This window comes from Episyrphus balteatus, chromosome 3 (genome assembly GCF_945859705.1).
Source record: "Episyrphus balteatus chromosome 3, idEpiBalt1.1, whole genome shotgun sequence".
Lineage (NCBI taxonomy): Eukaryota > Metazoa > Arthropoda > Insecta > Diptera > Syrphidae > Episyrphus > Episyrphus balteatus.
In genome coordinates this window covers 117,389,343-117,405,549 of record NC_079136.1, presented here as the reverse complement: position 1 = coordinate 117,405,549, position 16,207 = coordinate 117,389,343, and the positions used below count along the sequence as shown (strand labels likewise).

Here is a 16,207-nt window from a genome sequence, read left to right as displayed (position 1 = left end):
AATTACAATTACAATTACAATTACAATTACAATTACAATTACAATTACAATTACAATTACAATTACAATTACAATTACAATTACAATTACAATTACAATTACAATTACAATTACAATTACAATTACAATTACAATTACAATTACAATTACAATTACAATTACAATTACAATTACAATTACAATTACAATTACAATTACAATTACAATTACAATTACAATTACAATTACAATTACAATTACAATTACAATTACAATTACAATTACAATTACAATTACAATTACAATTACAATTACAATTACAATTACAATTACAATTACAATTACAATTACAATTACAATTACAATTACAATTACAATTACAATTACAATTACAATTACAATTACAATTACAATTACAATTACAATTACAATTACAATTACAATTACAATTACAATTACAATTATTATGTTTTAATCCTACTCAACTCATGAGGTTCAATTTACACCCACTACCATTATACTCATATTTTAAGTGTGTAGTGCTGGTGCATTTCCCACTTACATGCTCTTTCCATAAGTGATTCTTCACAAAAGGATATCTTTCGCCAAAAAAATTTCCTTTCACTGCAAATAAACCCAAATATAATAATTAGAAATCCCATGAATTTTGAAAGGGTATTTATACCCGCCACTACCAATGATTGTGGTAGAAAATTATTTACCGTTTCATTCATTCGTTTGAGTATCCTCCACCAGCTACAATATCACTCGAAAAACCTATAAACACCACCATCATCATCATCACACCATGGGGTTAGCATAGAAACGTATATGTGAGTAAATGGTTTAAAACAAAAATAAACCCTCTAATGGCCTAATGCACAGAGAACTTGAATGTTGATTCATTAATTCGAATCCTTGAATAAGGCTAGACACTGCCAAAAGTCTATACTACACACATCTAGGGTATCTATAGATATGGGGGATATTATCCCCTATATGTTAGAAAAGGTATATCCAGACTCTATAAAACAAAATTTCCACAAAATCCATTAACACCCTGCTGAGCACTCAGTAAACAAAACTTGGAGTCTTTCTAAACAATAACAACCCCCTTATTGCGCGTTGGGATATACTCGTATTTCATATAAATGCTCGTGTAGACTTTTGCGAGAGATATTGATGAAATGGAATAATTTTTTGCTTTCGGGGTAAAGGACGATGAGTTCTTAAAATAAATTTTGAGGCACCACCGCACTCTATAAAGAGGATTCAACTAGAAAGCTGCAAAATTAGCATATTTTGTGCTTGAAAATATTTTCAGACAACCGGATTACGGTCGAGTGTGTGTGTGTTGGCTTGGTTTAATTGTTCCCCCTGCACAAAAAAAAAAAGATATCCAACTCTTTAAATAACCATTGAAATGGTGTTGATTTAGGGAATAAGTCCAAAAAAAGAGGTTAGAATTTGGGGTTCAAAATTCTTTGTGTGACTTTCATCGATGCGTTTGTTGCTCTTGTTACTTTTGTCGATTTTGTCACTCTTGTAGACCTTGTTACTACTGTCGCTTTTATCAGTCTTGTCGCTTTTATCACTTTTGTCAGTATTGTCGCTCTTAGTGCTCTTGCCGATCTTGTCAATCTAGTCGGTGTTGTCGGTATTGTCGAACTTGTCGATCTTTTGGGTGTCGGTGTGGTCAGTGTTGTTAGTGTTGTCGGTGTTGTGGGTGTTGTCGGTGTAGTCGGTGGTGTCGGTGTTGGCGGTGTTGTCGGTGTTGGCGGTGTTGTCGGTGTTGTCGGTGTCTGGGTGTTGTCGGTGTTGTGGGTTCTCGGAGTTTTCGGTGTTCTCGGTGTTGTGGGTGTTGTTGGTGTTGTGGGTGTTGTGGGTACCTGGGTGCTCTCGGTGTTGTCGGTGTTGTCGGTGTTGTGGGTGTTGTGGGTGTTATCGGTATTGTCGTTTCTGTCGGTCTTGCCATTTTTGTTGATCTAATCACTTGTCACTCTTTTCTATTTTTTTCTTTTAGCTCTCGTCTCTGACTTTTTAAATCCTCAAAATCTTTAAACTGCTTTCTATTTGCCAATCTTGCCATTATCACCAAATGCAAACACACACACACAGCTGTTATTTATTTTGTGGACACAAGGACAATGCCTGGAATTGCTTATTATCCAAAAGATAACGTAAGCTTCGTCCAAAATTATTCTATCATTAAATCAGTGGCCAGGTCACATGCTAAAGATGTTTGAATACATTAAACTGTCGAATATTAATTTCATCTTTCCATATACTAATACACATATACCAGAGCTATAGGAACTCTATAACCATTCAAAGCTATTTCCATATCGTTGAATAAAAGATATATAATGAAAGGATGCGTTATCCTTTTTCATAAATAGATAGAAAGATAGATAAATACAAAGACAGAGAGAGAAAGAGAGTGAGAGGAAAATATATACATTGTCATAGTAATTAAAATCCCATTAAGAAACTTGGGTTCATTATAGCATACAAAATACAAAATATCTATCAACACACACACAAACGCACACAACACAACAAAGAAAAGGAAATAGCAAACACAAAAAAAAAAAATAAAATAAAGGATAATAATAATTATGAAAGGCCAAAATAATTTTGTTAAATCATTCGAGACCAGAGAGAGGATACATACACTCACACAGGAGCCAATGGCGCCAATAATCCTGGACCATATTATCAACTAATATCACCGGGGGACAACTAAACGTTTAAGGCGGGGGAGGGGCGGTTTAGTAGGAGGGTTAAAGCGTTAACATTCTTTCGATTGAACCACTTTCTATAAAGGAAAATATTTTAAGCATCATCTCTTTTCTCTGTCTTAATCAATAAAAGGATACACAAGTGGTAGGTATGTAGGTAAGGAAGTTTGTGTGAGACTTTGACTTTGTGTATTATATGGAAAAATGAATTATGATACTGGCGCCAGGAAGGATAATGAACAACATTTTTATTTTATTTTTTTTGGCTTCGTTTTTTTTTTTTTGTCATCATCCATTAGCTATTAAATTGAAATTCCTTTTTATGTATATTCTGTCTGAAGAGGGAATGATATTGGATATTGAATTGTCTTAGGTTCCTTGAGTCTTGAGTGAAAAGGAGTTATGTGGGTATGGTAGTTTAGTTGGAAAACATTTATTAGTTTTGTGATATAAAATTTTGTTTTATGAAATTTCTCTATAATAGCTATTACGGAATGAGGAAAATACGATAAGAATGTGCTAAGGCTTCAAAAAGCTAGCTTACAAACACGTAGCTAGGATTTTTTTTACTTAGAATTGTATATGTACCTATGTATGTCGTTTGTGATCGAAAATATTATTATTTTCGAGTAAATTAAAGCTGGAATTAAATTATTTTAAAACAATAAAAAAATGGTCACTGTGGTGTATGCGTACTTTTTTTTATAGTAAAATGAAGAAAAATAATATTAAAAGATCGATGACCTGGAGTAGATTGAAATTAGTTTGAATGTAAATAAAAATTTCTAACTTGCGGTTGACGTTTCTTAGGTCAACTCGACAAACTTCATATGTGAAGACATAATTTAGAGAGTTGTAATCTCATCCAAGATCATGATTGTCGTAGGTAATCGTGAAGAAGATTAAGAATTCATTATTTGAGAATTATTAAGACGTGCATGCATCAGACAGAAAACTAAATAGATCCTTAAACAATAAACATCTTACGCTCCATATATGATTCTGTTTTTTAAATGGTTTCTTAAGTGATCTTATGAAAAAAAGCCTTTATGCTCTTTTATTTCAAGTATGACTCAGCTTTAAATTTAAAAAAAAAATCGCATGATTCACTTTTTGATTTTTAAATTCAGTGTTTGTACCTACACTAGGGTGTGTCACTTTTGTATGGCCGAAAAAGGTACTCTAATTTTGCAATGTAATAGTGGTTAGAATTTGTATTAGGGTCTGAGGTTTAAAAATATGTAAACAAAAATTATATTATCGTCCGTCTTTCGCTCGCTCAAATCGGTTGAAGTTGTTAAGAAAAATTAAAAACGATTTTATATGAAAAAATGATTTTCTTTTCCTTCTCTTATTATTTCGCAGCTTCTTTACTTAGTGTTCAATTTCAACAAATATAAGCTTATCTAAAAGTTTTTTTCTTGGAATTATCTTTCATGAGAAAGTCTTAAATTATTTAATATATTTTTTGTGTATCCAAACAGCGCCATTTAAAAAAAAAATAAATGCAAAATCCAAATTTACTCGATTTCTTCCTATGTTTTGAGCGAGCCAAAGATATTAATTAAAATGAAAATCGTAAATGCAGGATTTAATTTTGATAAGCAATGTAACTTTTGAAAGCTATTACATTTGAAAATTCCATAGTTAACCACTTTGACACACCCTATTTTACACGCACCTGAGCATTAAGAATTTGGAGATTTCGTGGCAAAACACATTCTTGGAGACATACACTTGCTCAAAAAAATCAAATCCCGATTGAAATTTCCACAAAGTTTAAGTTAAAAAAAAAAATGGGGAAAGAGAGTCAATGGACATAATCCCTAAGAAAATTTTGTATCCCAGCATTTCCAAAATCTCCAAAAATCTGCACACACCCAAGAAATGAAAATTTCCATACAAAAATAGCTCAACGAAACCTTGAATGAAATTTGTTTTTTTTTTTTTTTAACTTATTTTCTGATGTTTAATAGATAGATGAATGAAATTTATACTGTAAATAGGTTATTAACCAAACTATAATTTTTAAATAAACTACCTATAATTGTGCAAAATTTCAATTGATTTCATATTCAATATCCTGAGATAACGGTAAAAAGATGTTATTTTTCTAAATACGTTATATCTTTTGATCCAGAGCACATAAACATTTTAATAGGTATGCTGATATTATTACATTTCATTTGATATATCACATATAACGGTAAGTGCTCTACAAGTTACACAATCTTAAATTGAAAAACTTGAAAAATACCTCAAAACACCTGTGGAGATCTGTTGCCAATGACCAGTGTAGGAAGTACCGTAATCTCAGTTTGAAATTTCGACATACCTATGTAGTTAACTTTAAAAAATTCTTACTTGGTATAAATATGATTGATACATACGTCATATAAAAGGTGAAATAAGCTTTCAGATGATGAAAATTTACTATATAGCCCAGTCATTTTAGTCATTTTTAAGCCCAATCTGCTGAAAAATTCCTACTGGGCTGAATTTTGGTATACAGCTTAATGACGGCTTTGTTATGAATATGTGAAAAATCGACGTTGATATCGTGTCCGCGTTAAGAGTTATAGGGGTCAAAAGGTCACGAAAAGCTTGTTATCAATTTTCCAAACATGAATTCCATAGAAAATGTCGTTTGGAGCTTCTCAAGAGAAAACTTGCAGAATACCTTATAACAGTACAAAATTAGCTGCTAAAAAAGCTTAATGGTAATTTAAGGTTTATACCAAGCTCAAACTAAAATTGAACAATGTTTAAAAAGTGTGTTCTTAATAATAAAGGCGCTTATTGTTCAAAAAAGGGAAACATACAACATTTCCAAAAAAAGTGGTTCCCCCTTTAGCATAATATTTTTTAATCCCAATGTGTACATTTTTATTTTTTTTAGTTAATCCGTATTTACGTAATAAGATAAGTTAATAAAACTAAAAAAATTTGAGCTACTTCGATAAAAACCTCAAAAATCGAGCAAAATAAACCAACAATATGTATTTTTTCGTATGTGAGTGCAATCTAGTCACCTTCTCTGCGCTCTACACGCGAAACGGTTCATCTCACAGAAAAATGTGTTGGACATATGTTGTAGATAATTTCACGACCATCAATTTTTATATAACCTCTGATGACCTCCGATCAATAGGTCGCGAGATATTTGCGAAAATCTATTCGTGACCTTTTGACCCCTATAACTCTTAACGCGGACACGATATCAATGTCGATTTTTCACATCTTCATAACAAAGCCGTCATTAAGCTGTATACCAAAATTCAGCCCAGTAGGAATTTTTCCGCAGATAAAACCTAAAATTACTGGACTAATAGGTTGTCATATAAAATACATAGATTTGAAGGTGATATAATAAAAAAAGGTAGATTTTTTCGATGTTTTTTTTTTGCAAGAAAAATTTTCAAACAATTTTTTTTAGGTTCACTTCTACCACGTGTGAATTGCACACATGTTTTTTTTTTTTTTTTTTGAATATGTACAGTGTAGAAAATATAGACTTTTCTTTTATCTGTACGTTTTGTAGCAAAAAAGGAATAATTTTTTGAAGCTAATTATATTTTCCAAAAAAAAAAAGCGAACAAAATTAACATTCTTCATTTTTTTCTTTACCATTTTTTCAATTTATTTGGACTCATATTTATTTTTACTATCTTTCCATTGGTATGTATACCGCAAATTGTGTTAAAACTTTTTTTTAATTTTCTACGTTTTACCTTTTAGAATTTTTTTTACCATAAAATTTACACATAAAACCTTATTAAAAGATTGAATTTTACGAAATCTTTTTTTACTGTTCACTTTCAGGATATAACCATTAAAATCAGTTTTAGAAGATATTTTCTCAAGTTAGACTTGGCATCTTATGAATCGACCTTCGACCATTCAGATGAAATTTTAATCTATACCACATTCCAAACGGGAAATGGAGCGTGAGATTGAGCCATTCTTTTCCGTATATGCAAAGTTCTAATATCCAATTTATTATCAAATTATAATTTGTCATAAATAAAACACAATTATTTTTCCTTAATTTATATATATAGGTAATAATATATTTCTCAGCTTTTTTTTTTAATATTATATTTTTTTTTTATCTTGCTTAATATAATAATTTACATTTTATACATATACAATTTTGAATTCTATTTATTTTTATACATAATAATAATAATCGTAATGTCCCTCCCAATTAACATTGTAACTAACAATATTTTTTTTATTTTTATTTTATTGTAAATTTTAAATTTAAATGCTTAAATATACAAATTGCAATACATTGTCTTTATTTTTTTTTTCTATTCATTTCATTTTTGGGATTATTATGGATTAATTTGCATTTAAATAACACACATCAATTTTATTTTATTCTTTTTTTTTTTTGTTAAATGGAGTAGGTTGTAGTTTATTAAACTTGCACATTGCATTTTCTTTACTGCTGGTAGGTATGAATTTATTAATATATTTATATATATATTTTTATTTTTCAGTTTCAATGTAATAATTTATAATTTATAAAAGGGATTAGGCTGTTATTGGATGAACTTATTATAAATTGATTTTCTCTTATATTTCTTCACACAAAACATAGTACATATTTTTGATGTATACATTAAAAAATTATTTATTTATTATGTAGTTTTCAATTCGTACATGTGCTCAGTGTTATAAATTTTGTTTTTAATAGTATACAAGAATAAACACATTAGTTTTTTTTTTTTTTTTTTTTTTTTTAATTTAAATTGGTTAATTTTATACAAGGGAATATATTTTTTTTTAATTTAATTTATTTAAGGTTTTATTTTTTTTTTTAATTTTTAATATTTAATTAATGAAATATTTAAGTTTTTCTTTTTTTAGTTTAAATTATGTATTTTTTTGTTTTAATTTTTAAGAAGTCTTATTTTGTATATATTTATGTACAATATTTTAGTTTTCTGCTAATATATATTTTAACTAGAAGCTTATTAACATTTTTTTAAGCTTAATACTAGTATTTTTTTTGTAAAGGAAACTTATATAACTACAGAAGACATTTATTGAGAAATTAAAAATTAAAACAGATGCTGGATGTAATTTCGGTTGACAATAATTAGATAAGGATACTCGTTGTACTAACCATTACTTGCAATATGTACATTAGGGTGGGTCAAAAAAAATCGAAATTATTATTTTTTTTTATTTTTAATCCCAAAAATCGATTACTAGTCACCTGTAGAATATACACACCAAATATTAGCTCTTTATATAAATGCTAAGGTCCTCCGCTTCGCCATTTTTACATCAATTTTCTACTAAAAAAAAATCATTTTTTATGAATTGTTTTTTAGCAAAATTCTTTACATATTCTTGTAGAAAATTGAACGCTCTACAAAAAAGGTCCCATCAACTTTTTTCGTTTATCTAACCGTTTAGTAGATATTTGAGTTCAAAAAATCGAGAAAATCTTTAAAAATTCGTTTTTTGTTCTTAATTTTGTAAAAAATTGAAAAATTATAATAATCAAACGCTCAAGACATATTCTTATAGGAAATAAACTGCTACACAAAACAAAAACTAACGGAACCTGCCATATAACGACAAAAGAAAAGAATATTTTTTTTTAACGCTTTATTTATTTTAACTAAAATTTTCCGTGTAATGTTATTATAAAGAAGACTCAACTTTTGAAATAAAACAAAATATTTTTGGCACCTTTTTGAATGGTAGAATCGATTTTTTGCTTTCTGAATATCACCTTATGACTCACCCAATTACAACGAAATTTTTTATAGAAAAGCGTTAAAATAACCGTAATATAATAATTTTAGAAAATTTTCAAAAAACTGATTTTTGGAATTTATTGTAAAAAAAATTTCAATTTTTTTTTTGAAAAATCAAATTTTTAAAAAAAATTTTTGTGAAATAATTCGAAACTTTGGTTTTATTATTTTTTTAAAAATTTTTTATAGATTTACAAAAAAATATTTAAAAAAAAAACCGCTCTAACGGTTTTCAAATGTTTTTTCCATGCATTAAAAACGGTATTTCATTTATTATGCGTTATTTACATTATCAAAAATGCTTTAAAAAACTGTTTTTTAACAAAGATGTGCTTTTTAAAAATCAATTTATTTCCACTATTATATTTTACTGCTGAAGATGATTTTACCCGGCAGCTGGAAACTTTTTTTTGAAAAATCATTTTTTTTTGAATATTCGATTTTGTTTTAATTTCATGAAAATTGTTTTAACCCTTGTAATCCAAGATCGTAAACTTTAAAATTAATAATGTCTAACGATTTGCCTTTCATTATAATAAAACAAAAAATTCAATTCAATACAAAATTCAATAAATCTTCATTATTTTCTTATTTATTTCGGAATTATGGAATAAAATAAAAAACTTTTTAATATTAATGCGAAAACTTAAACAAAAACTATCTTATATTAGAAAAAAAAAAAAAAAATAATTTGGTATCTATGCCAAAATCTCTATGGCCAATATTACTGTAATTTACGAAAAACGGATCCATAAAAACCATTTTTTTTTTTTTTCAAATTTTACCAATATTTTTACTGAAACGAAAGTCTAGTTTTTCTACATAGTTATAAAAAACAAGGTATTAATGTAAAACACAGTACCTATCCCAAAATTTTAGAAATCAAAAACTTTTTCGCTAACTTTTTTGATTGAACAAAAATGATATTTTTTTCAACTTAAATTCGTAACTATATTGTAAGATACAAATAAAAAAAACAAAAAAATATTTTTGTATTTTTCTTACTTATTTAATATGAAAAATTATATTTGAGTAAAAGTTGTAGATTTTTTACTTGCGATATAGGTCGGTACCCTAGAGGGAAATTGGAATTTCTTTTTGTATGACCAAAACTAACGGTACCTGCCATATAACGGAAATAGAAAAGGTAGTTTTTTTCAAAAACGGATCTAACGATTTTGATTAAAATTTTTGTGTGTAGTATTACACATAAGAGCCAACTTTTGAAATAAAAAAAATATTTTTTGTACCGTTATTAACGGTACCTGTCATAGAACGTTTTTTTTTGGTTTCTGAATATCTCGTACAAAATTAACCTGATTTCAACGAAAATTTTTATGCAAAAGCGTTTAGATAAAGGTAATATTAGAATTTTAGAACATTTTCAAAAAGTGCATTTTTGGAAAAATCAATTTTTTGAAAACAAGTTGGCGAAAAGTTTTGAAATTTCGTTTTTATGTGTAAATTAATTATTTCTTTAAAATGGCATACCAATTTTTTTTTGAAAAATGTTAGAAATTTTTTATATATAAATGCAACAAAATGGCATACTTGTTTTTTTGTAAATCATAATTTAAAACGGTGTTTCTTGAATAAAAAGCTTTAACATTAGAGTTACCTACTTTTAGCATAAGAGCAAGTACGTGCGACCCCAGTCGTGCATTTTATTTATTATGTACAACTTTAGGAGGTTTACTTTTGACAGAAATGGCATAGGAGGTGAAAAACGGCCAAATTAAAAAATTGTTTTTTTTTGTATGTTAATATAAATTGAAATTACTTCCTACCGTACTGCTCTTAAAATTTGTTGACCCTTAACGAAAGCAAAACCAATTTAAGACAAGGCATCTTTAAGCTCACCAAATTTTGTTAAAAGTTTCATTATCTCAATTCTGCAAACCAAAATTCCATCCACCAACTGTTACATAAAATATAAAAAAATATAAAAGGTTAAATATTTTACAGGGAAGTCATACAACTTTTTCATTAATTATTTTTTCATTTAATTTTAATTTAACTTTAATACTTTTCATATTCTTTTGAAGCAATAAATGTTGACTTTTTGCTTTTTTTTTACTCTTACACAAAGTCCTTTTTTTGATTGTTTCTTTTTTTCGGGTCAAGTAAATGTAACTTAAACTGTCAATAATTCATACAATTTTTATCCATCTTAAAAAACAAAATGGGCTAAGAGACAGTTTTTGTTTTTATTTTATTTTGAAAAAAGCACCAAGAAAAATCGACTTTAAAGCCTCAGGAGGTCATTTTTTAAAAAAATTGAAGATTACTTCTGGCTAAATATACTTCTCAGTAGTAACGAGGCCAATTCTAGGTGTGAAAACAAAAAAAAACGTTCTCTAATATTCTTCTCTTGCCTTACTTTTTTCAACTTTGTATACAATATTTTTTTACTTTTGTAAATACATTTTTTTGTTTTTTTTTTTTTGTATAAGGATTCGTTACTCGTCGTCTCCTTTGAAGAAACCAAGCTTTTTTTGTCGTTTTCATTGTTTAGAATAGTTTTTTTATTTCATTTTATTTTTTATATATTTTTTTTTATACATCTACTTAAACATAATGGAAAAAAGGACATGTATGAATATTTTTTTTTCTGTTTTTTTTTTCTCTTTAAATCCCTTATTGTTGTTCGTCTATTGTCACACAATATTCAAGTCATGAGTCCTTAAACTCTGAATTTCGTTGCCCAATGCTAACGCTTGGATTCACAGAAAATGTTGGCAAGGACAACGATTTTATTGTTGTTGTTGTTGTTGATGCTGTTGTTGATGATGACGATGATTGCTGCTGCATCGCTAAGGATACACCTGGTGTTATTGTGAGTGTCCTTCGTTGTGTAAGTCCATCTCTCCATCTGTTAGTCCTACTGCTGCTCAAAGTTCTGTTTCTGCTTTTGCTACTATGACTTCCACCTGAGCATAGGTGATGAATATAAAAGTGTGATAGTTGCAGGACGATTGCCAAAAGAAGGACCACGGATGTGACAGTGGGAGCTGAAGAAATAAGTGCAGTCGATCCACTGCCGCCAGCATTCAATGAGGACACATCACCTGTAGGGATGAATTGAAAGAGAAAGTCTGTTTCATTGTAGCGAGTCACAAAAATTTTATATACCAAAAGGAAAAATATATAAAAAAAAAAAAAATTGAAGAAGAATAAACTCGAGAACAAAAAAATTGGGTTATCCTTTTGGATGAGCAGCTTACTGGCTTCGGTTTCATTTCTATACACGTGCAGTACAAAATACATATATAAACCCCTAACGTGCCATGTGAGAATCTGAATTCGATAATAAAATATTTATGTAATTAATCAGTGGCCTAAGGAATATAGTGGAGAGAGAGAAAGAGAGAGAGAGAGCTTAACAATATCAGAAACGTAGGGATGCAGTATTCTTCTTTGGAGTTGGCAAAATTGGGAACAATGATGAATGTGCGGATATGCGAGAGAGGAAAGATTGCTTATGTAGGTTTTGATATATAAAATGGGTATTGGGATGAAAGAAGATATAGAATTCATGGCAATTAGGTGTTACTCGAGGTGATGTTTGAACTGGATGAGGTGGAGGATCTTTCTTTATTATTTTTTTTTTTTTTGTACTGAAATGATGATGAAGTTTAATATGGGTTAAAAGGTTTTTGACACACACACAGACTTGGTTGTACATATATAATAATTTTGAAACGTCAGTTTCAAGAAAGAGATTTTATTGTTGTTGTAAGTTGTTGTTGAGACTGCGATTTTCAATTATAATGGATTAGCCAAAGGAATACAGAAAGAGATTGAAATTATCTTGAACTTTAAAAGATGTAGGTAGGTAGGTTTTTTTTTTCGTCGAAAATTAGATTGAAGATTGTTTATCAATTTAAACTTTTGAATCTTAAATTAAATACTTTTTTTTGCAAATTCCTTGATTAAGTGAATTGGTTACCAAGGTATTCGAAAATGTCTTTCCATCATTCGGTTATTTGGACATTTATTTCTATTCAAAGGAAATCATATCCAAACAGTTTTAAGGCCTGTCAGAATGTCAGAAAAATTGCAAAAAATTCGTAATTTTTACATTTTTATTGTAAATTTTTGGAGTGGGGGTGTATTTACAATGTATGTAAGTATTTTACTGGTATCGAATTATTTCATGAATTGCACTTTTGTGCATCTTTGATTCAAAATGGTGGATTTTCAATATTCAAGCAACATTTCTAAAAATTGGACAAAATTTCTCTTTTAAGGGGACAGTATTAAAAAAAAAATTATCAAAGACAAAGTTTTTTTTTGCATTTTATGTATTTTTCACAACAAAACTGTTGTGCAAAATTCAATTTTTTGCTTGGGTTCGTTGAAATTATTTCTTTGAATTTATTTTTGCAAAAGGTTTCATATTTTGAATGCTTTTTTTTTGTTGAACTTTAATTTACGTTCTTTTGATATAGTTTTCTGTCTAAAAACCTAACCAAATACTGTGATATTTGACCCAATTTAGCTAAAGTCTTGATATTGAGCTTCCTGGAGTCATGGAACTCAAAATTTTTTCGTCCACCCTTAAGAAAATTTTTAAAACCAAATTCTATTTTGTTTTTTTAAGCTTGAGAAATGAAAAATCGTGTAAAACGCTCAAATTGTAAGATATAAAACCAATTGCAATCGTTTGTCCACCTCAAGTTCTATATGCAATCATCGTTTGGCCACCCCGCGTGTGAGAGATACTCGAAAAACAAATTTTGTTATGAAAGATTCAAGATCCTCTAAAATCTTCAAAAATTATTTTTTTCAAAATTTTAAATTGCAATCGTTTGTGCACCTTGAGTTTTTGAAACATATCAAAATCATCGGTGGGCTAACCGATTTCCGTTTAGGAAATATTCAAAAAATATTTTTTTATAGCAACTTTCATACAAAATAACATTTTTTTTACCGACTTCCAAAAAGGAGGAGGTATTCAATTCGTTTGTATTTTGTTTGTTTGTTACCTCATAACTTTGGACTGAGTGAACCAATTTTGATAATTCTTTGGAAAACTGGTGGCTGCAATGCGGTCCCATTTTAATTTCGTTTAGTTCTGGCTATATAGGAACTATTAGAAAAACCATAAAACCCAGTTTTGATCCATGGAAGTCGGTTTTGTTTTTTGATAAAAATGGTTATTCTAAAATTCCCAAGAACATTTTTTTCTTTTCAAAAATTCAAACGGCAATCGTTTGTCTATCCAACATTAAGAAGATATTCAGATTTAAATTTTGTACCTACTAAAAAATTCAAGGTAACCTAAAATCAATTTCATTTTTTTTTTTTTTTTGTTTTTCAAAATTCAAACCTCTTTCGTTTGTCCAATTATTCGAGTTCTTTACATAATCAAAAAATCGTCATTTGTTCACCTTAAAAAAAAATTAATTAATCAAAACATTTTAGTACTTAAACTTAAGCCGTATGTTGTTTAAAAAAAATCAAGAACTCTAAATTGCATAGATGTTATCAATTTTTATGATTTAAGGTGTTTTTCGCGTATGAAAAAGAAAACAAATTATGCAACTCAGTGTACAAATTTAGACTCTACAACCGTATAATTTTCAATTATTCAGTGGCCAAAAAAATTCAGATATTTTTAGTATTCAAAATTCAGATTAAACTAAGAAGGTCACTGTGGCGTATACATAACTTTTATTTATGTGTTTTTTAAATCAAAGAGGCATAAGAGGAGAAGATTTAAGGTAAAAAAAATAAAGATTTTATAGGGTAAATAGGGGTAACACGACATTGAAAAAAGAGGCTATTTTCTAAACGGTAAGTCGTAAAGAGTTGATTTTTTTTTAAAGGATAGACAAATTTATTCAATAGTTAAAAACGTTATTAAAAAAATTCAAAAAAAATTCAAAACCAAGTTGTGAAGGTTTTTTTTGTAGTCATAGACATTCGAAAAAAGACTAATTACCGGTACGCAAAATCCTGCACAGAAATTTGAGTTAAAACATTAGAAAGATATTAAAAAAAAAATTAGGGGTCTAATACGGATTTTTTTCATACATATGTCCTGTATTTTAAAATACAAATATTTGAAAACAACTAATTTTTAGAGACATTTTTGAGTAGTCTTTTATTTCTCTTTCTAATCTCAAACTTTTAGGAAATATAGGTTTTAATCATGCGCATGCATGTACAAACTTTTAATTTTTTAAATGAGTTTTGACCGAATAACGGGAAAAACAAGTTTTTTATTGTCCCAAGTTTTTTGGCCGTTTTTAACCGTTTTTTCTTCAACAGATAAATGAATGAAATTTACAGTGTAGATAGATAATGGGCAAGACTATATTTGTACAAAGTTTCAATTAATTTTGTAATGACAAATTTGAAATAACGGTAAAATAAAACTCTATTTTTCAACACGTTACATCTTTTGATATGGAGCTTATAAAAATTTGATTACTCTTTATTGAGCATCTTGATAATATAACCTTTCATTTGATATATCACACATAATAGTACATTTACTACAAGCTACACAATGGTAAATTAAAAAAACTTCAGAAATACCTCAAACACCTGTTAGGATCTGTTGCCCATGACGAGTCACCTGCATTGTAGTGAGGGAAGTACCGTAATCTCAGTGTGGAATTTCGACATGGATGGGCTTTAAAAAATTCCTACTTCTTTTGTATTTGTGAAGGGTATTTTGCAGTGAAAACATGTGATAGACCTTCGACAAAAGTCTTATTACACTTAGGGAAATTTTTTTAGCAGAAATAAGAACGATACTAAAAAAAAAATTAGGTTTCTCAAACGGATTTTTTTCATAGGCACTAAATTTTGAAATATGAGTTTTTGAAAAACAACTAATTTTTGGGGACATTTTTGAGTAGTTTTTTTTATTTTTTTGAATTTTTAAAAGCCTGCAAAAAATCTCAAACTAATAGACAATATAGGTTTTAGTTATGCGCATGCATGAGTATTTTGCATAGGCCACTTTTGCTAAAAGTTTAAAAGTGAATATTTTTAAATTCATTTTATTAACTTTTCAAGTTTTGATCTTCTTTTTCATTTGAAAATTAACTAATTACAGAGTCGAAATTTAGAAATAAATACAAGAAATAGCGAAACGAAGTCCACCGGGTCAGCTTGTTATTTTATATTTTATTTAATTATTTATATGAAAAATATAAGATTGTCACATAAACAAAAGTTACGCATACACCACAGTGACTTTCTTAGTTTAAACATTGACTGAATAGTTAAAATATCTGAATTACTATTAAAAATTTATACGGTTTTAGAGTATACATTTTTAATGTGAGGCTTACACTGACTTGAATAGATATAAAAAAAAAAAAAAACAATTTGCTTTAAAAAAATTTTTAAATGAATGTTTTGGGTGTGTTTTTCCACAAGAAGTAGACAAACGTTCTGGTTTCACGGAGTTTCGGTATAATCCATTTATACTTCTTATATTTTAAATACTTTTAATTTTTTCTCTTTTGGAAATTAAAGCCAGTGGCAAAAATTTTGACAAAATTAAGATGGGGTCCCAAATTTTTGTATTTCTTAAAACGTACATATTTCTTATGTATTTTTGTATGTAAATTAAATTTCTTCGATCTTCAAAATTTTAAAACATTCTTCTTTTGTCTTTATCAAAATTGATTGATATAATTTAAAATCAAGTTTTTATAAATTCAAAAATCCTTAATAATATAATAATAA

General features: G+C 28.1%; 1 protein-coding gene across 2 annotated transcripts in view; it reads right to left on the bottom strand.

Annotated features, from left to right (window-relative positions):
- Window positions 1–10,220: 10,220 nt before the first annotated feature.
- LOC129913458 (uncharacterized) overlaps window positions 10,221–16,207 on the bottom strand; it is a 199,523-nt gene continuing 193,536 nt past the window's right edge. Inside the window, exon 8 of one of the 2 annotated variants that reach the window (XM_055992148.1) lies at window positions 10,221–11,592. In XM_055992148.1, coding sequence (XP_055848123.1) covers window positions 11,171–11,592 — 422 coding nt within the window. In that variant the 3' untranslated portion in view covers window positions 10,221–11,170. The remainder of the gene's footprint in view (window positions 11,593–16,207) is intronic. The other variant, XM_055992149.1, reaches the window with a different exon arrangement.